The sequence below is a fragment of the Ascaphus truei genome, unplaced genomic scaffold (genome assembly GCF_040206685.1).
Source record: "Ascaphus truei isolate aAscTru1 unplaced genomic scaffold, aAscTru1.hap1 HAP1_SCAFFOLD_209, whole genome shotgun sequence".
Taxonomy (NCBI): domain Eukaryota; kingdom Metazoa; phylum Chordata; class Amphibia; order Anura; family Ascaphidae; genus Ascaphus; species Ascaphus truei.
Window position 1 is genome coordinate 273,772 of NW_027455000.1, and position 17,687 is coordinate 291,458.

Genomic DNA, 17,687 nt, shown 5'->3' on the forward strand with positions numbered 1-17,687 from the left:
TCCCCTAGTGAAAGATCTAGTGTAAGCTTCATGTGATCTCAAACAAATTACTTTCTGTGGTGTGTACTAAAATTAGGTCAAGCTCTTTGGTAGAGAAATGCATTGGCTTGGTTTCATTGTGTGTACAGCCAGGCTCTTCAACTGCCTGCCCATAGGTCAAATGGGGCCCGCAAAGAGCCTTCATGTGGCCCTTAAGACTCTCTGCTCCTGCTAATTTCATACTACTAGTTGCTTAGGCAGCTAAATGCAGTTTTTTCAAACTGAAAACACTTGTAACTTAAGGTAGCTTAAATATGTATTTAAATACAAATGTTATCAAAGGTTTGTAAAATATTAAAATACATGTTAAATATTTAAATGAAAATTTTTATATATATATATAAAAATTTATTTAAATATTTAACATGTATTTTAATATTTTACAAACCTTTGATAACATTTGTATATATATATATATATATATATATATATATATATATATATATACACAAAGAAACAGCGCACAATCCTAGGGCATTACCAGAAAAATTGGATTTATTATAAAAAGTAGGGGGGAAGACAATGCCCACTTACAAGATGGATTAAATAGAAATCACATTCTTTATAACTGTGTCGTGGTACGGCTTTAAATGCCCACCGCCAGCTGAGGGAACCTCCGGATTGTAGCCCGAGACACCATCTGCCTCTCGGGCTACGACACACACACACACACACACACACACACACACGCACGCACGAACGTGTAACCTTTCCACTCCAAAATGTTGTCCGATATGGAGAACTGGTTGAAGGGTCCCTGTGTGTACAGGTCAACGTAAGAGCAGAATGCACAATAAAAATATTCATTACTATTACTGTACTAAATTAAACTGATGCCAGGGAAACCACAATGCAGGTTTCAATCACTAAATGAATGGTAAAAGCAATTATTTGGAGATGTGGTGCAAGGCTTGGGAGACGAAGCAAAACAAAAACACACACCTCAAAAATAACTAGTTTAGAAGCCTGCTTCCATTATTTAGACTTTTAAGGATATTTTAGCAAAGAATTACAATGTACGTCTTGCTTTCTAATACATCCACACTATTACTGCCCTCACTTACAGAACAGGTACCTTGAGTAAAGTTCGGTAGTAGAATTCAGAGTTGATAATGGTATTATAGAACTCCAGGGTTATCACTTTGTAGGATGTATTAACCATCTCTTAACATTTGAGAATTCATGTATGTGCAGCCATGTAAGTTTTTCATGGCAGGGACTACCCAATCACATTGTTTTCAAAATGATTTATTGTTGACACTGTTACTAGCCAAAGTTGTATTTTTCATTTCCAAAAATGCTAAAAAATAAAACTCTGCTTCATTGTTGTACAGAAGTAGAAAATAATACACACAAGATGTTAATGGCTATTTTTTACTTTCTAGGCTATGTACGGCTGCTTATAGGTTTATACATATTGCAGAACAAACCTGTGTAACGCCAACTCTCACTTCTCGACTGATTGATCCTCCGCCTTTCAACATTTCTCCTCCACTCTTAAGGAATCCGGAGCCTCCCCGCAGAAATCCTGTGGCCATAAGTTCCAACACCTCCTCTAACGTGGCCCTCTTAACATTCTGTCGCATGACTTTAGTGAATAAGATAAAAAGTAAAACAAAACAAATTAAAAAAATAAATCTAACTTGAAATGTACAGGTCATTGACGATGGCATTAGGAATGGAGCTCTTGTAGAGAAATAGAGATGTGCAAAGACAGCTGTCTAGGGATTTACACTAATAGTGTCTTCATCCCTCATTGGACTCTGGCTTTACTGCTGGGTTTCCTAATCCAAGAAGAAGTTTGATGCTTTGTTATTAAGCCGCACATGGCAAGACTCTACAATAATGAATTTCTGAGAGATTTCTCCTTGACCACTGGAATTTTACTAGAAGTACTTTGCTGGTTACTGACTGGGGATTTTGGTTATTCCCACCCACCTTCTGTACGAGTCCTAATGAATGCAACCGAGCTGCTGTAAACCTACCTGTTGCTTGCTTTGGCATTAATGCCGTGGCCATAACCGTTCCCAAGAGTTTAGAAACTGCGACTCTCACTCCATAGTTGGAGCCTTCTAAGGCCTTAAAACAAAGTGTTGCTACGTTCTCCAGCTCGGCTGTCCACATGAAAACGGCCTCGGTCTGCAGCTCCAGCAGGCACTGCGAAAAAAAAACATTACTTAAGTAATAATCTCCGAAGAACAGGGCATTACTGGCCAATAATTCCCTGGCTGGAAGAGTTGAAGAGTTGAAGGCCCGAGGCGAAGCCAAGGGACTTTAACCCAGACAGGGCATTATTGGCCAGTAATACCATGTTCTGAGGGGATTATTACTATTATAGGCTAAATGTAGGCTAATTATGTTTTCTTTACATTTTTCATAAAAAAAGATAGGACACTTTTGTAGTCATATTGATTTTTATCAGCATGATCATCTACATTCTTATGTTTTTACTGCAAGTTTATTAAAAGAAAATTGTACATACACACAACCACCCTTTATAAACACACACACACACACACACACACACACACACACACACACACACACACACACACACACACACACACACACACACACACAGCAGCCCCCCCTATACACACAAACACACTCTGCAACCCCCCTCTATACGGAAACACACTCCCTCTCTCGCTTACACACACACACTCTTTGACACATGCTCTAACACTGACACTCCCCCCTCCTGTACACCCACAAACACACACAGCAATGCCCCCTGTAAACCCACAAAACTGCAGAGACACACACACATACCAAAACACACTCAACTCGTATTAACTCAATACGGCATAAACTGCAATACTAGGCAAGCTCCACAGGCAGTGAAAGGGTTACATTTAAAATGTTGAGCATTTCTATATAGCCACTTCATAAATCTGTTCCTGATCAACCCCATCCATAGAGGAGGAGCATAAATAAGTCTCAAATACCTTTTTTGTGCTCAAATTCAGTTTTAATGATCAGTACACTTAAGCCTTAAAGAATTTTACTGAGTTTTTAATGAAAAAAAAAAAAGGCACCTTTACAACAAATGTGAAAATTGAATATTCTCTAAAAGTAAAGTAGTAGAAGACTATGAGGCTTATTTGATAAGCTCCAAAGCACACCGATGTTGAAGTCTCTGGCATATATGGTTTAGTACTAAATTAAAAAATCTAACCCACGTGAATAATTGCGATAGGTATAGTATCTGACATAGTGTTGAACAATTATATCCAATAGTGTCTTTAGTATGTTGGTTCTTTCTTCAGAAATTACGAAGATACCTCTCAGATCTTAAGCTTAAATGCAACAATATGCAGGTAGTGTTTGTTATCCAACGTTTCTCTTTTGCAACAAATGGAATATCCAACGCTTTACAATGCAACCCTAAGGGCCGGTTTTTTAAGCCAGAATGCGTTATCCGATGCCTGAATGCGTTATCCAACGCTCACCGCCACTGATTAACATGGGACTCACTTTACAACGGTTTTACAATCCAACGCTACTTCCAGAACAGATTCCGTTGGATAACCGAGGACTGCCTGTACATGTATAATTACTTTCGTTCTACAATTGCTATTTAAATCTGAATAAAATACTGCTTTTTCACCAGAACAAAATGGTCATTTGCTACAAATTTGAGATAAAGCTACAAGCATCATCAGAAAATCATAAAAAGATTGACTACCCATTTGGAAGTTCATTAGTTATGTTATCAAGCAAACACAATAATATCCATTTAGTATTGCTTTGCATGATTGTCTACACCAGTGATTTTCAACCAGGGTTTCGTGGAACCCCGGGGTTCGCGAGCACCCCTCAGGGGTTCCACAGCCGCCATGGGGGTTAGAGCTGGGAGAACTCTCCTATGCTGTCCCAGGGCCCCGCGGCGGAACCCCCACATAGCAAGGACCCGGCGGCTACGGAGCTCAGCAGCAGCCACACGGTCACTGCTATCCTTCCTCTCCCTGCGTCGGAAGTCGTGTCAACTTCCTGCTGACAGGGGGGAGAGGAAGGATCAGGCAAGAGCACGCAGCTCCCTCAAAGAGAGAGAGAGAGGGGTGTGTCAGTCTCTGTGTGTCAGTGTTAGAGCATGTGTCAAAGAGTGTGTGTGTGTAAGCGAATGGGGGAGTGTGTGTGTAAGCGAGTGGGGGAGTGTGTGTGTAAGCGAGTGGGGGAGTGTGTGTGTGTAAGCGAGTGGGGGAGTATGTGGGTGTATGCGAGTAGGGGAGTGTGTGTGTGTGTGTGTGTATGAGAGTGGGGGAGTATGTGGGTGTATGCGAGTGGGGGAGTATGTGGGTGTATGCGAGTGGTGGAGTATGTGGTTGTATAAGCGAGTGGGGGAGTGTGTGTAATGGGGGAGTGTGTGTAATGGGGGAGTGTGTGTGTAAGCGAGTTGGGGAGTGTGTGTGTGTAAGCGAGCGGGGGAGTGTGTGTGTGTAAGCGATTGGGGGAGTGTGTGTGTGTAAGCGAGTGGGGGAGTGTGTATAAGCGAAGTTGGGGAGTGTGTGTGTGTAAGCGAGTTGTGGAGTGTGTGTGTGTGTAAGAGAGTGGGGTGTGTGTGTAAGCAAGTGGGGGAATGTGTGTAAGCAAGTGGGGGAGTGTGTGTGTAAGCAAGTGGGGGAGTGTGTGTGTGTAAGAGTAGGGGAGTGTAGGTGTGTGTGTAAGCGAGTGGGGGAGTGTGTGTGTATAAGAGAGAGGGTGAGTGTGTGTGTATGCAAGTGAAGGAATGTGTGTGAGCGACTGGGGGAGTGGGTGTGTGAGCAAGTGGGGGAGTGAGTGTGTGAGCAAGCGAGTGAGGAATGTTAGCGAGTTGCGGAGTGTGTGTGTTTGTGTAAGCGAGTGGGGGAGTGTGTGCCAGCGAGTGGGGGGAGTGTGTGTGTATGTGTAAGCGAGTGGGTGAGTGTGTGTGTGTAAGCGAGTGGGGGAGTGTGTGTGTGTGTAAGCGAATGGGGGAGTTTGTGGGTGTGTAAGCGAGTGGGGGAGTGTGTAGGTGTGTAAGCGAGTGGGGGAGTGTGTGGGTGTATAAGCGAGTGGGGGAGTATGTGGGTGTATAAGCGAGTGGGGGAGTATGTGGGTGTATAAGCGAGTGGGGGAGTATGTGGGTGTGTAAACGAGTGGGGGAGTGTGTGGGTGTAAGCGAGTGGGGGAGTGTGTGGGTGTGTAAGCGAGTGGGGGAGTGTGTGGGTGTGTAAGCGAGTGGGGGAGTGTGTGGGTGTATAAGCGAGTGGGGGAGTATGTGGGTGTATAAGCGAGTGGGGGAGTATGTGGGTGTGTAAGCGAGTGGGGGAGTATGTGAGTGTATAAGCGAGTGGGGGAGTATGTGGGTGTATAAGCGAGTGGGGGAGTATGTGGGTGTATAAGCGAGTGGGGAAGTATGTGGGTGTATAAGCGAGTGGGGGAGTATGTGGGTGTATAAGCGAGTGGGGGAGTATGTGGGTGTATAAGCGAGTGGGGGAGTATGTGGGTGTATAAGCGAGTGGGGGAGTATGTGGGTGTATAAGCAAGTGGGGGAGTATGTGGGTGTATAAGCGAGTGGGGGAGTGTGTGTGTGTGTGTATAAGCGAGTGGGGGAGTGTGTGTAAGCGAGTGGAGGAGTGTGTGTAAGCGAATGGGGGAGTGTGTGTGTGTAAGCGAGTTGGGGAGTGAGTGTGTGTAAGCGAGTTGGGGAGTGTGTGTGTAAGCAAGTTCCACAGCCGCCATGGGGGGGGGGGAGCTGGGAGAACTCTCCTATGCTGTCCCAGGGCCCCGCGGCGGAACCCCCACATAGCAAGGACCGGCGGCTACGGAGCTCAGCAGCAGCCACACGGTCACTGCTATCCTTCCTCTCCCTGCGTCGGAAGTCGTAGTGTGTGTGTAAGCGAGTTTGTGTGTAAGCGAGTGGGGGAGTTTGTGTGTAAGCGAGTGGGGGAGTTTGTGTGTAAGCGAGTGGGGGAGTTTGTGTGTAAGCGAGTGGGGGAGTTTGTGTGTAAGCGAGTGGGGGAGTTTGTGTGTAAGCGAGTGGGGGAGTTTGTGTGTAAGCGAGTGGGGGAGTTTGTGTGTAAGCGAGTGGGGGAGTTTGTGTGTAAGCGAGAGGTGGAGTTGTTGTGTAAGCGAGAGGGGGAGTTTGTGTGTAAGCGAGAGGGGGAGTTTGTGTGTAAGCGGGAGGGGGAGTTTGTGTGTAAGCGAGAGGGGGAGTTTGTGTGTAAGCGAAAGGGGGAGTTTGTGTGTAAGCGAGAGGGGGAGTTTGTGTGTAAGCGAGAGGGGGGTTTGTGTGTAAGCGAGAGGGGGAGTTTGTGTGTAAGCGAGAGGGGGCGTTTGTGTGTAAGCGAGAGGGGGAGTTTGTGTGTAAGCGAGAGGGGGAGTGTGTGTGTAAGCAAGAGGGGGACTGTGTGTGTAAGCGAGTGGGGGAGTGTGTGTGTAAGCGAGTGGGGGAGTGTATGTGTAAGCGAGTGGGGGAGTGTATGTGTAAGCGAGTGGGGGAGTGTATGTGTAAGCGAGTGGGGGAGTGTATGTGTAAGCGAGTGGGGGAGTGTGCGTGTATGCGAGTGGGGAAGTGTGTGTGTAAGCGAGTGGGGGAGTGTGTGTGTGTGTATGCGAGTGGGGGAGTGTGGGTGTATGCGAGTGGGGGAGTGTGTGTATTGTATTGTATGTCTTTATTTATATAGCGCCATTAATGTACATAGCGCTTCACAGTAGTAATACATGTGGTAATCGAATAAATAACAGATAATATAAATAACAGATCATGGGAATAAGTGCTTTAGACAAACATAACATTAAGGAAGAGGAGTCCCTGCCCCGAGGAGCTTACAATCTAATTGGTAGGTAGGGAGAACGTACAGAGACAGTAGGAGGGAGTTCTGGTAAGTGCGTCTGCAGGGGGCCAAGCTTTATGTATCATGTGTTCAGAATGTTCACAGTGCTATTCGTATGCTTCTTTAAGCAAGTGTGTCTTAAGGTGGGTTTTAAAGGTGGATAGAGAGGGTGCTAGTCGGGTACTGAGGGGAAGGGCATTCCAGAGGTGTGGGGCAGTCAGTGAAAAAGGTTTAAGTCGGGAGAGGGCTTTAGATAAAAAGGGGGTAGAAAGAAGACATCCTTGAGCAGAACGCAAGAGTCGGGGTGGTGCATAGCGAGAAATTAGGGCTGAGATGTAAGGAGGGGCAGAAGAGTGTAAAGCTTTAAACGTGAGGAGAAGAATGGAGTGTGAGATGCGGGATTTGATTGGAAGCCAGGAGAGGGATTTCAGGAGGGGAGATGCTGAGACAGATCTAGGAAAGAGTAGAGTGATTCTGGCAGCAGCATTTAGGATAGATTGTAGGGGAGACAGGTGAGAGGCAGGAAGGCCGGACAGCAGGAGGTTACAGTAATCAAGACGGGAGAGAATGAGGGCCTGAGTCAGAGTTTTAGCAGTCGAGCAACAGAGGACGAGAGGGGGAGTTTGTGTGTGTATGTGTGTGTAAGCGAGTGGGGGAGTGTGTGTATGCGAGTGGGGGAGTGTGTGTGTAAGCGAGTGGGGGTGTGTGTGTGTGTGTGTATATGTAAGCAAATGGGGGAGTGTGTGTATATGTAAGCGAATGGGGGAGTGTGTGTGTGTAAGCAAGTGGGGGAATGTGTGTGTGTAAGCAAGTGAGGGAATGTGTGTGTGTGTGTAAGCAAGTGGGGGAATGTGTGTGTGTGTAAGCAAGTGGGGGAATGTGTGTGTGTGTGTAAGCAAGTGGGGGAATGTGTGTGTGTGTGTGTGTAAGCAAGTGGGGGAATGTGTGTGTGTGTGTAAGCAAGTGGGGGAATGTGTGTGTAAGCAAGTGGGGGAATGTGTGTGTAAGCAAGTGGGGGAATGTGTGTGTAAGCAAGTGGGGGAATGTGTGTGTAAGCAAGTGGGGGAATGTGTGTGTAAGCAAGTGGGGGAATGTGTGTGTAAGCAAGTAGGGGAATGTGTGTGTAAGCGTGGGGGAGTGTGTGTAAGAGTGGGGGAGTGTGTGTGTGTAAGAGAGTGGTGGACTGAGTGTGTAAGAGTAAGAGAGTGGTGGACTGTGTGTGTAAGAGTAACAGAGTGGGGGAGTTTGTGTGTGTGTGTAAGCGAGAGGGGGAGTTTGTGTGTGTGTAAGCGAGAGGGGGAGTTTGTGTGTGTGTTTAAGCGAGAGGGGGAGTTTGTGTGTGTGTGTAAGCGAGAGGGGGAGTTTGTGTGTGTGTGTAAGCGAGAGGGGGAGTTTGTGTGTGTGCAAGCGAGAGGGGGAGTTTGTGTGTGTGTAAGCGAGAGGGGGAGTTTGTGTGTGTGTAAGCGAGAGGGGGAGTTTGTGTGTGTGTAAGCGAGAGGAGGAGTTTGTGTGTAAGCGAGAGGGGGAGTGTATGTGTAAGTGAGTGGGGGAGTGTGTGTAAGCGAGTGGGGGAGTGTATGTGTGTGCAAGAGGGGTAGAGTGAGGGGGGAGGGGAGAGTGTGTGGCGGAGGAAAGAGACAGGGGTAAGGGGGTGGGGGAGAGAGACGGGAGCGACGAGAGAATGGGGGCGAGGGTTGGGGTTCTTCAGAATTTCAAAATCGAATTCTGGGGTTCCCCAACCAAAAAAAGGTTTAAAACCACTGGTCTACACAGTATATTATTTGTTTTGTAGCTTCATGCAGTTCTTATTCACATTACACAGTGGTTACTCACCTTGGCTACAGCACATCGTACAGCCATGGACCTGTCAGTCAGAAGGGAACGAGCGTTCTTGTAGATGTCTCTGTGGCTGGAAGATGCAGCCCCTCCGAGACCGCCAAGGATCTTCTGCAAACTCATTAGGATTTCACTGCGACCCTGCGACTTAAACGGCACAAGAGAACAGTCACAATACCAGATAACGTAGGACAACTTAAGCTTTATACAGTTGCATTCGCCCTTCTGTCTAAAAGGAAGTAAAGATAGATAATTGCAGCGACTATAAATCATAAATAAAAAAATTAAAAAAGTTACTTAACACTAGGTTTTAAATAAAAGAAAATAGCTACTTTATACCAAACTGAATATAGCAAATTTATGTGGAACTCTATTTTGATGTTATTTTCAGTGTATGTATGTATGTATGTATGTATGTACCGTGTATGTGTTTCACTAGATGTGCTAAAACTGAGCTTTGTCTGTGTTTTATGTTCTGTCTCTGGTTTTAAATATATATTGCCATGCTCTGTAGCACTCCTCTGTGACACTCATGTGCTTATATATATGTTGTGGTTATTTTGGGGGTTCAATAGGAGCTTGTTAGGTGTCCAGTATATATATATATATATATATATATATATATATACACATTACCGCATAGCAGCAAAAAGGAGACAGCACTCAGGTGAATGAAAATGAATGTATTAAATACAGCACATAACTTGGAGTATAACTTGGAGTTATGTGCTGTATTTAATACATTCATTTTTCATTCACCTGAGTGCTGTCTCCTTTTTGCTGCTATGCGGTAATGTATACTTTTATTATTTATATGGGACATGCACCTATTCATTATTGAATTTCTATTGGAGTGCCAGTGATTTTTTATCACATATACATACATACATACATACATACATACATACATATTTTACATTGAAAACCGCATGCAGTCGAGTTGATCATAGTTTAGTCGCACCATCCTGGAGACACCTTCACTAGACTGATGATTTCCAGAGGTTAGATATGTTTCAGATCACTGCTTAACCAATAACGGAGTGTGATGGCATCTTTGGAAAGATGACTATGAGCACATGACTTGCAAACACACTGTTCCGCGTACTCCAGCTACATCAGAGGTACTTGTAAAAAGCCAAAAACAGCTGTTACGATATGACTGCTCTTGAGAAATGTCCTAAGGGAGGACCGAAATGTTGAAAGCTTCATAAATAAATTGTATTATTCATGCATCGAGACCCGTCACCCTGCTTATATGATTTTGTGTTCAATTTTCATTAACTTCTTCTTACCAAGGCTCTAGAGCAGGAGTGGCCAACTTCAATACTCAATGTTCACCAACAGGTCAGGTTTTCAGGCTATCCCAGCTTCATCACATCAGTGATCAATCAGTTGCTCCGTTAGAATGGCAGCCACCTGTGCTGAAGCAGGGATATCCTGAAAACCTGGCCTGTTGATGGCCATTGATGAATGGAGTTGGCCACCCGTGCTCTAGATATTCGTAGAAACTGGGATCATAAACTCGAGAAGTTTTTAGAAGGCCATCTAATTGTGCATCTTACCTCAGCACTTTTCAGTGACTTTAAGAGGTTATTCACGGTTTCAGGAAAGGAGCTTCCCAGCATCCTACCCATCTTCTCATAAAATGCTCCGACACAAGCAACAGCGGCCCTGAAAGAGGCAGAAGCTATCAGTACCCATTTCAAGTACATACATCAAAACAAGCGTTTAGAATAAGTGCTAATGTATGGTCCCGTGTGTGACCCGGATATATAGATACAGATAAAATATACACAGATGCTGGTGACCCTGATAGTACCTCAGCAGAACAGTTTTGTCTGTAATTAGCATTCAGTTATGCATTTGTTACAAATTGTTGCCAGAGAAGGACCGCGGCTGATTAAATAGTCTGCTTCAGTATGTACAAGACTATTAAAAAGAATATTAAACTAAATACCTCCCAGTCCAGTGTACCAGACTGGTTGCAATATGGATATGAGGGACCTTGTAATAACTGGCACATGCAAAGATAGATGGATAGCTTGTGCCTCAGTGTGGTATATATGTTGGAACCAGTCTCATGTCTGTCAATGATGTACCGGACAGACAGCTGTATATATAACCACAACTGATTGAATGGTTACTCTAAGAGAGTACACGGTGGAGTTAGTAGTGAGTGATCAGTGCACAGTATCTCAAACTCACATACTAAATATTTCCAGAGGTTGGTATACCTAGAAATAGTACTCAAATCTTAAGGGTAAACAAAATAAATGAAATAAAAAGGTCCTTAAAGGCGACGCAGGGTATTAAAAATGAACACTAAAGCTACTGATTAGCTAGGGAAAAGAGGCTTCAAAGTGGGAGCCTTAGACACCCTAATGGGTTAAGTATACACAAGGTCTCCCACAAGGCGCACTAACAGTATCTAGTTAGTGCCATAGATAGCCTAAGCCTATGTGGAAGCAGTGAAACAAATGTATAAAACAAGCTAAACTGTAAGCTGCTTCTCAGGGTCCTCCGTGGAAACAGCACAAATAGTACAGTAGGGATAAGCAGGTATCTGGGTATATTGCTAATATGTCAGTAGGTGTTTAAAAAGATACCCGAAAACCAGTTGGTAATAGTGACCTATGTATAGGGTATGTATATATAAGTAGTGTCACCCAGGTTGCTCAGGGAAGTGGACACAGTTCAAAGGGTATCAGGCAATCAGACTTATCAGTTGACCTGAATATATACACTATTCCACATTTAATGTAATGGAGATCTATACAGGTCGCTGGGTATATACTGTGCATATGTGCAGTGTGGGTGCAGCGGATATGGTCTCCAATATACTCAAACATGTAAAAGTACCAAGATAGATAGTACCTGAGTGGATGAGACCAGAATGCGTTATGAACACTGCATCAATCGGATTATATCTACAGAGATTCCACCCGGCGTGGTGTATTCATGAACACCACAGAACGTTAGCTAGCCGGGTGGAGAGAAGTATATCTCATATAGCAGCAAGCCTAGATATAGCTCAGCCCTGTGAAGGCTGCCACGGGGCTACGCTAGACGCCACCGCACTGACACATGTGCTGACGTCACAGAGGAGTGGCCACCACCGACGGCCGTTTCGCGTCGCACTGACGCTTTCTCAAGGTGGCCACGCCTCTATGGTAGCCGAACGTTTAAATAGGCGAGCGTTGCCTTGGCAACAGTGGCGCTAAGTTAAGTATATGTGTTAGTAATAAAACATGTGTTTGTGTTGCTATTTATTTCTGTGAAAGTTCTGGCTGGCTTCCTGATAGAACCTGAGTAAATTCAGAACAGTAAGGCAGCAAATGAAGGGTTGCCGAGACGGATAAGCGAGTGATTGTATGCAATAGACACTAAATGGTAGAATGGAGGCATATACCATCAGGGGTAAATATGTTTACAAATATATCAATAAATCTATAAACATGTGCCATCCAAGAGGCTCATGATGATAGGGAACAGAGAGATAGTACCTAGCTGTAAATGTGCCAGTACATAATGCTGGGATATGGAGTGGATACAGTATAGGCTATGGTGTATAAGGGGTGTTACAGCCCAAATGCTGGAGCCAAAGTGAATATCACACTTACACCCCATGGTTATCAGATCCTGGCAGTATGAGTACATATGGTCTTATCGTGATGTCAAAAGTGGCATAAGGTATAAAAAATATTCTAACCAATAAATGGGGCAAACATAAATCCCTCATTTAAACCCTGCGGATAGAGTTCCTAGGGTATAAATCCACTTTGCCTCATTTTTGAGGAGTTCTCTGTCCCAGTCACCCCCTTCTGATTGTTTCTGGGAGTTGGTATATGCCCTTAAAACGTAAGTTGGAAATGTCACCTCCATGTGCAGTGTTAACGTGTTTGGCAAGTGGGGTGTCAGTTTTATTGCGTATGGTCCCTATGTGTTCTAGGACCCTACGTCTTAGCTGCCGACTTGTTTTCCCCACATATTTCTTGCCGCATGTGCACACTGCTTGGTAGATCACCCCAGTAGTTCTGCAGTTCACAAAATTCCGTATTTTAAAGGTTTTACTATCATCCCAATTACCAAAGGTTTTGGTGACCTGAGCGTACTGACATGCACGGCACCCCTTGCACTTATAGTTACCCGGAGATCTTTTGTCTAGCCAAGTGCCTGAAGTGATGGGTTCAAGATGGCTATGGACTAGAAGATCCCTGATGTTAGTAGATCTTCTGCTGACCATAGTTGGTCTGGGTTTCAAGACTCCCCGTAGATCCGTGTCCTCTAAGAGAACATGCCAATGTTTGTTGACAATGTTAAAGATGGTTTTCCATTGTCTATTATAAGTGCCAATGAGGCGAATTGTTTTTTGCTCACGTGGTTTGGGTTTGGGATTCAGCAGAGATGCCCGGTGTGTATGCTTGGCTCTATTATAAGCCTTCCTAACGCTGTTCTTACTATAACCTCTCGCGAGCAAGCATTGGCACATAGATTGTGCTTGTGATTCAAATTCTTCATCATTCGAGCAATTTCTCTTAACTCTCAAATATTGGCCAGTTGGAATGCCATTTATGAGATTCTGAGGGTGATGACTATCAGCGTGGAGTAAACTATTAGTTGCGGTGGTTTTACGATGAATTGTAGTCTCAATTCTACCATTGGTTGCACAAGTTATTTTAAGATCTAGGAAGACTATGCTGTCAGGCCCTATATCGTAAGTGAGTCGAAGGTTAAGGGAATTACAGTTAAGTTTGTTGATGACGTCAACAAACAGTGTACGAGGTCCCTTCCAGAGAATAATGATATCATCAATGTATCTTGCCCATAAAATAATATGGGTAGTGTAGATATCATTTTCTTCAGAGAACACTATTTCTGCCTCCCACCACCCCAGGTACAGGTCCGCATATGAGGGGGCACAAGTCGTCCCCATTGCAGCCCCCTGTACCTGGTGGTAGAGTTTGTTGTTAAACAGAAAGTAGTTCTTCGTCAGTACAAACCAAAGCAGTTGTTCAATGAATTTGTTATGGTTATTGTACAATAGGCCCCTGGTTTTCAGAAAGTACAGTGTGGCATTTATGCCATGTTCGTGTATGATGCTCGTATATAAGGCCTCAACGTCCATGCTAATGAGTGTTTCATTATCAACCACAATATCATCAATTCGTGTGAGAATATCCGTGGTATCTCTCAAATAGGACGGAAGTGCTACCACGAACGGTCTCAGTACTTTATCCAAATAGACACTTGCCTGTTCACTCAAGTTGTTAATCCCGGAGACAATTGGTCGTCCCGGTGGTGGCCTCGTAAGCTTGTGGATTTTTGGGAGGCTATAGAATGTGGCTATTTTAGGGACCTTATTGTACATGCCATTCAATTCACGCTTGTTGATCACTTTATCTGCTAAGCCTGTATTGAGGATGGTGAGTAATTCCTGATTGTACTGAATAGTGGGGTCCTTACTCAGGACCTCATAGCAGGTTCGGTCGGATAGGAGTCTCAGGTTTTCTTTGATACAGTATTCTCCTCTCTTCCCATAATCACAATGTTCCCCCCTTATCAGAGGATTTGATGACTATTGACTAGTTTGAACGTAGATCATCCAAGGCCTTTCTTTCCTGAGCACTAAGGTTACCAGTGTTGGTAGCATATCTAATATTTTCCAAGTCGGTAACCACCAACTTGGTAAATACCTCCACATTGGGACAAATTCCTAATGGAGGAATAAACGTGGCTCTGGGTTTGAGATCTGTGAATGGCCCCTCACCAATAGGTCTATTGGACTCTTCTTCAAGTGAGGCCAGGTTGAGAAGGTTCTCACGGTCAAGTTGGTCTAAGTCAGGTAGGCTTAGGTTCTTATTAATAAAGTCCTCTCTCCGTTTAAAGAACTTATGTAACAATAAATTACGCCCAAAAAGGTTAACGTCCTTCACCCATTCAAAGATGTTACGGTCGGATGAAGGGGAAAATGACAAGCCTTTTGAGAGAGCTTTCAAGTGGAATTCGTCAAGGGCTAATTGAGACAAGTTAATCACTTGACTATTCTCCTCCTGTGATGTTGTCAATACCTGCGCCTCCTTCTCGACCGCCTCCTCCCTCCTTGACCCCTGAAACCCCATTGGTCTCTGTCTTGAAGATCTACTCCTCTTACCCCTTCGTGTCTTGGATTTGGAAAAGGAATTACACTGTCTGTATCCTTGCCTAAAAAAGAGTTTTGCCCACCTTCAACTCCTGTATGTCTAAGTTCTAATTCGCCCTCATCGTTGGAAGTGTCCCAATCAGTGCTGGAATCATTGGGTGGGCCTGAATGTTTTTTTAGGGTTATCGTGTTTGAACACATACTCATCCACTCAGGTACTATCTATCTTGGTACTTTTACATGTTTGAGTGTATTGGAGACCATATCCGCTGCACCCACAATGCACATATGCACAGTATATACCCAGCGACCTGTATAGATCTCCATTACATTAAATGTGGAATAGTGTATATATTCAGGTCAACTGATAAGTCTGATTGCCTGATACCCTTTGAACTGTGTCCACTTCCCTGAGCAACCGGGGTGACACTAATTATATATACATACCCTATACATAGTTCACTATTACAAACTGGTTTTCGGGTATCTTTTTAAACACCTACTGACATATTAGCAATATACCCAGGTACCTGCTTATCCCTACTGTACTATTTGTGCTGTTTCCACGGAGGATCCTGAGAAGCAGCTTACAGTTTAGCTTGTATTATACATTTGTTTCACTGCTTCCACATAGGCTTAGGCTATCTATGGCACTAACTAGATACTGTTAGTGCGCCTTGTGGGAGACCTTGTGTACTTAACCCATTAGGGTGTCTAAGGCTCCCACTTTGAAGCCTCTTTTCCCTAGCTACACAGTAGCTTTAGTGTTCATTTTTAATACCCTGCGTCGCCTTTAAGGACCTTTTTATTTCATTTATTTTGTTTACCCTTAAGATTTGAGTACTATTTCTAGGTATACCAACCTCTGGAAATATTTAGTATGTGAGTTTGAGATACTGTGCACTGATCACTCACTACTAACTCCACCGTGTACTCTCTTAGAGTAACCATTCAATCAGTTGTGGTTATATATACAGCTGTCTGTCCGGTACATCATTGACAGACATGAGACTGGTTCCAACATATATACCACACTGAGGCACAAGCTATCCATCTATCTTTGCATGTGCCAGTTATTACAAGGTCCCTCATATCCATATTGCAACCAGTCTGGTACACTGGACTGGGAGGTATTTAGTTTAATATTCTTTTTAATAGTTTTGTGTGTCTATTCCTTCATTCATTTTACCCTTATATACTGCACCGACACACTTTATTCGAGCAAATGCCCAGTTTGTACCTGGCAGATACCTGGAATGAGCCACCCCTCACCTCTGACAAGCCCCGTTGTGTTTGCCTTCCCAGCCTGGGTTCATGCCTGGCTGACGGGCGGCTGATCTGTTAAATTGTAATGATTAGGATTTAATAGGCTGCAATGCTTCGTGTGTCTACCAGATGGCATAAATTAATGAATTGTAATGCAGTATATATATATATATACTGTGCAGTATTGCAGCCAGTGGGAATAAAATGCTTCAATCCCTGCCTAGAAAATACCTCAATGCACTCGGGCAGAAAACAGTCACAAACCTCAATACACCCGGGTATACCCGAATTCGTGGGACTAGCCGAGCTCGAATAAAGTGTGTCGCCAGTGTATTAATAAAGGTCATTTTATTCATTTAAGTTCATTACCACACGAGTGCTTGTTTAAAAGGGGTCCTTTCTTGCCTAGGCAAGCGTAGTTTTTGTTACCTGATTTCTTTACCCCTGGCACCGTCTCTTAGACAGTAGCTTGAGGTTACATCCCCTCTTCCCCCCATCCCATTTATTTTCAGTATGTACAAAACAGATGGTCACCCTACTGCAGCCTTCAAACTTACAGTTTAGTTGGTAGATAGGCAGCAGTGTCGTCTTTACTCTTGATCATTTCATTGCACTTGTCCAGGATTTGGAAGACAGTGAAAGTGTCTCCAATGCTGTAGAGCAGGCATGTCAAACATGCGGCCCGCGGGCCGCATGCGGCCCCCAATGGATATTTTTGCGGCCCGCTCACAACCAGCGCGGCGGCGGTAAAAAGTTTTGGCCGCGGGAGAAGCGAGCGCGGGTGTTGGGGAAGCGAGTAGCACGGGCGGAAGTAAAATCTGTCCTGCAGGGGCTGGAGGCGTACGGTGGCCGGGTGCAGTCAATCTGCACTCGTGCCGTGTGTGGGAGGGCATGGGGGCGGAGTCAAAACCCCGGCGGAGAGACTGCATTCTCCTTGAAGCCTGGTAAACCAGAGAGATCATGGCCGCCCCCCTCCATGAGGTGCAGAAAGTTCAGCAGTTCAGTGGAGATCCCACGGACAGGGGTATGTCTTCACAGCAGCCCCCCCTCCCCCCTGTCAAATCTCTGTGTGAGCTGCACGTGCAGAAGGAGATCTGTGTGTGTGTGTGTGTGTTTGTTTGTGTGTGTGTGTGTCTGAGTGTGTGTGTGTGTCTGAGTGTGTGTGTGTGTGTGTGTCTGTGTGTGTGTGTGTGTCTGAGTGTGTGTGTGTGTGTGCGTCTGAGAGAGAGAGAGAGAGAGAGTGTCAGGGAGAGGGAGAGAGTGCCTGTATCCATGTGCCCCTGTCCCTCTGTCCCTGCCCCTGTGCTGCTGTCCCTCTGTCCCCGTGCCTGTGTCCCTGTCCCTGTGCCTGTGTCCCTCTGTCCGTCTCCCTCTGTCCCTGTCCCGTGTCCCTGCCCCTGTGCCCCTTTGCCTCTGTCCCTGTGCCTCTGTGCCACTGTGTCCCTGTGCCTCTGCCCCTGTGCCTCTGCCCCTGTGTCCCTGTCCCGTCTCTGTCCCTGTGCCCGTGTCCCTGTGCCTCTGCCCCTGTGTGCCTCTGCCCCTGTGTCCCTGCCCCTGTGCCTCTGCCCCTGTGCCTCTGCGCCTCTCTCTCTCTGCCTCTCTCTCTCTCT

The 17,687-nt window shown here is 45.0% G+C and overlaps 1 protein-coding gene across 1 annotated transcript in view; it reads right to left on the reverse strand.

Annotated features, from left to right (window-relative positions):
• The window catches only part of LOC142477434 (HEAT repeat-containing protein 5B-like), a gene marked incomplete at its 5' end in the record, with an annotated part of 41,196 nt that extends 24,263 nt beyond the window's left edge, over positions 1-16,933 (reverse strand). Inside the window, 5 exons of the mRNA XM_075582260.1 lie at positions 1,470-1,627; positions 2,025-2,196; positions 8,670-8,819; positions 10,235-10,343; positions 16,635-16,933. Of these exons, the coding sequence (XP_075438375.1) occupies positions 1,470-1,627; positions 2,025-2,196; positions 8,670-8,819; positions 10,235-10,343; positions 16,635-16,933 (888 nt within the window). The remainder of the gene's footprint in view (positions 1-1,469; positions 1,628-2,024; positions 2,197-8,669; positions 8,820-10,234; positions 10,344-16,634) is intronic.
• Positions 16,934-17,687: the final 754 nt, after the last annotated feature.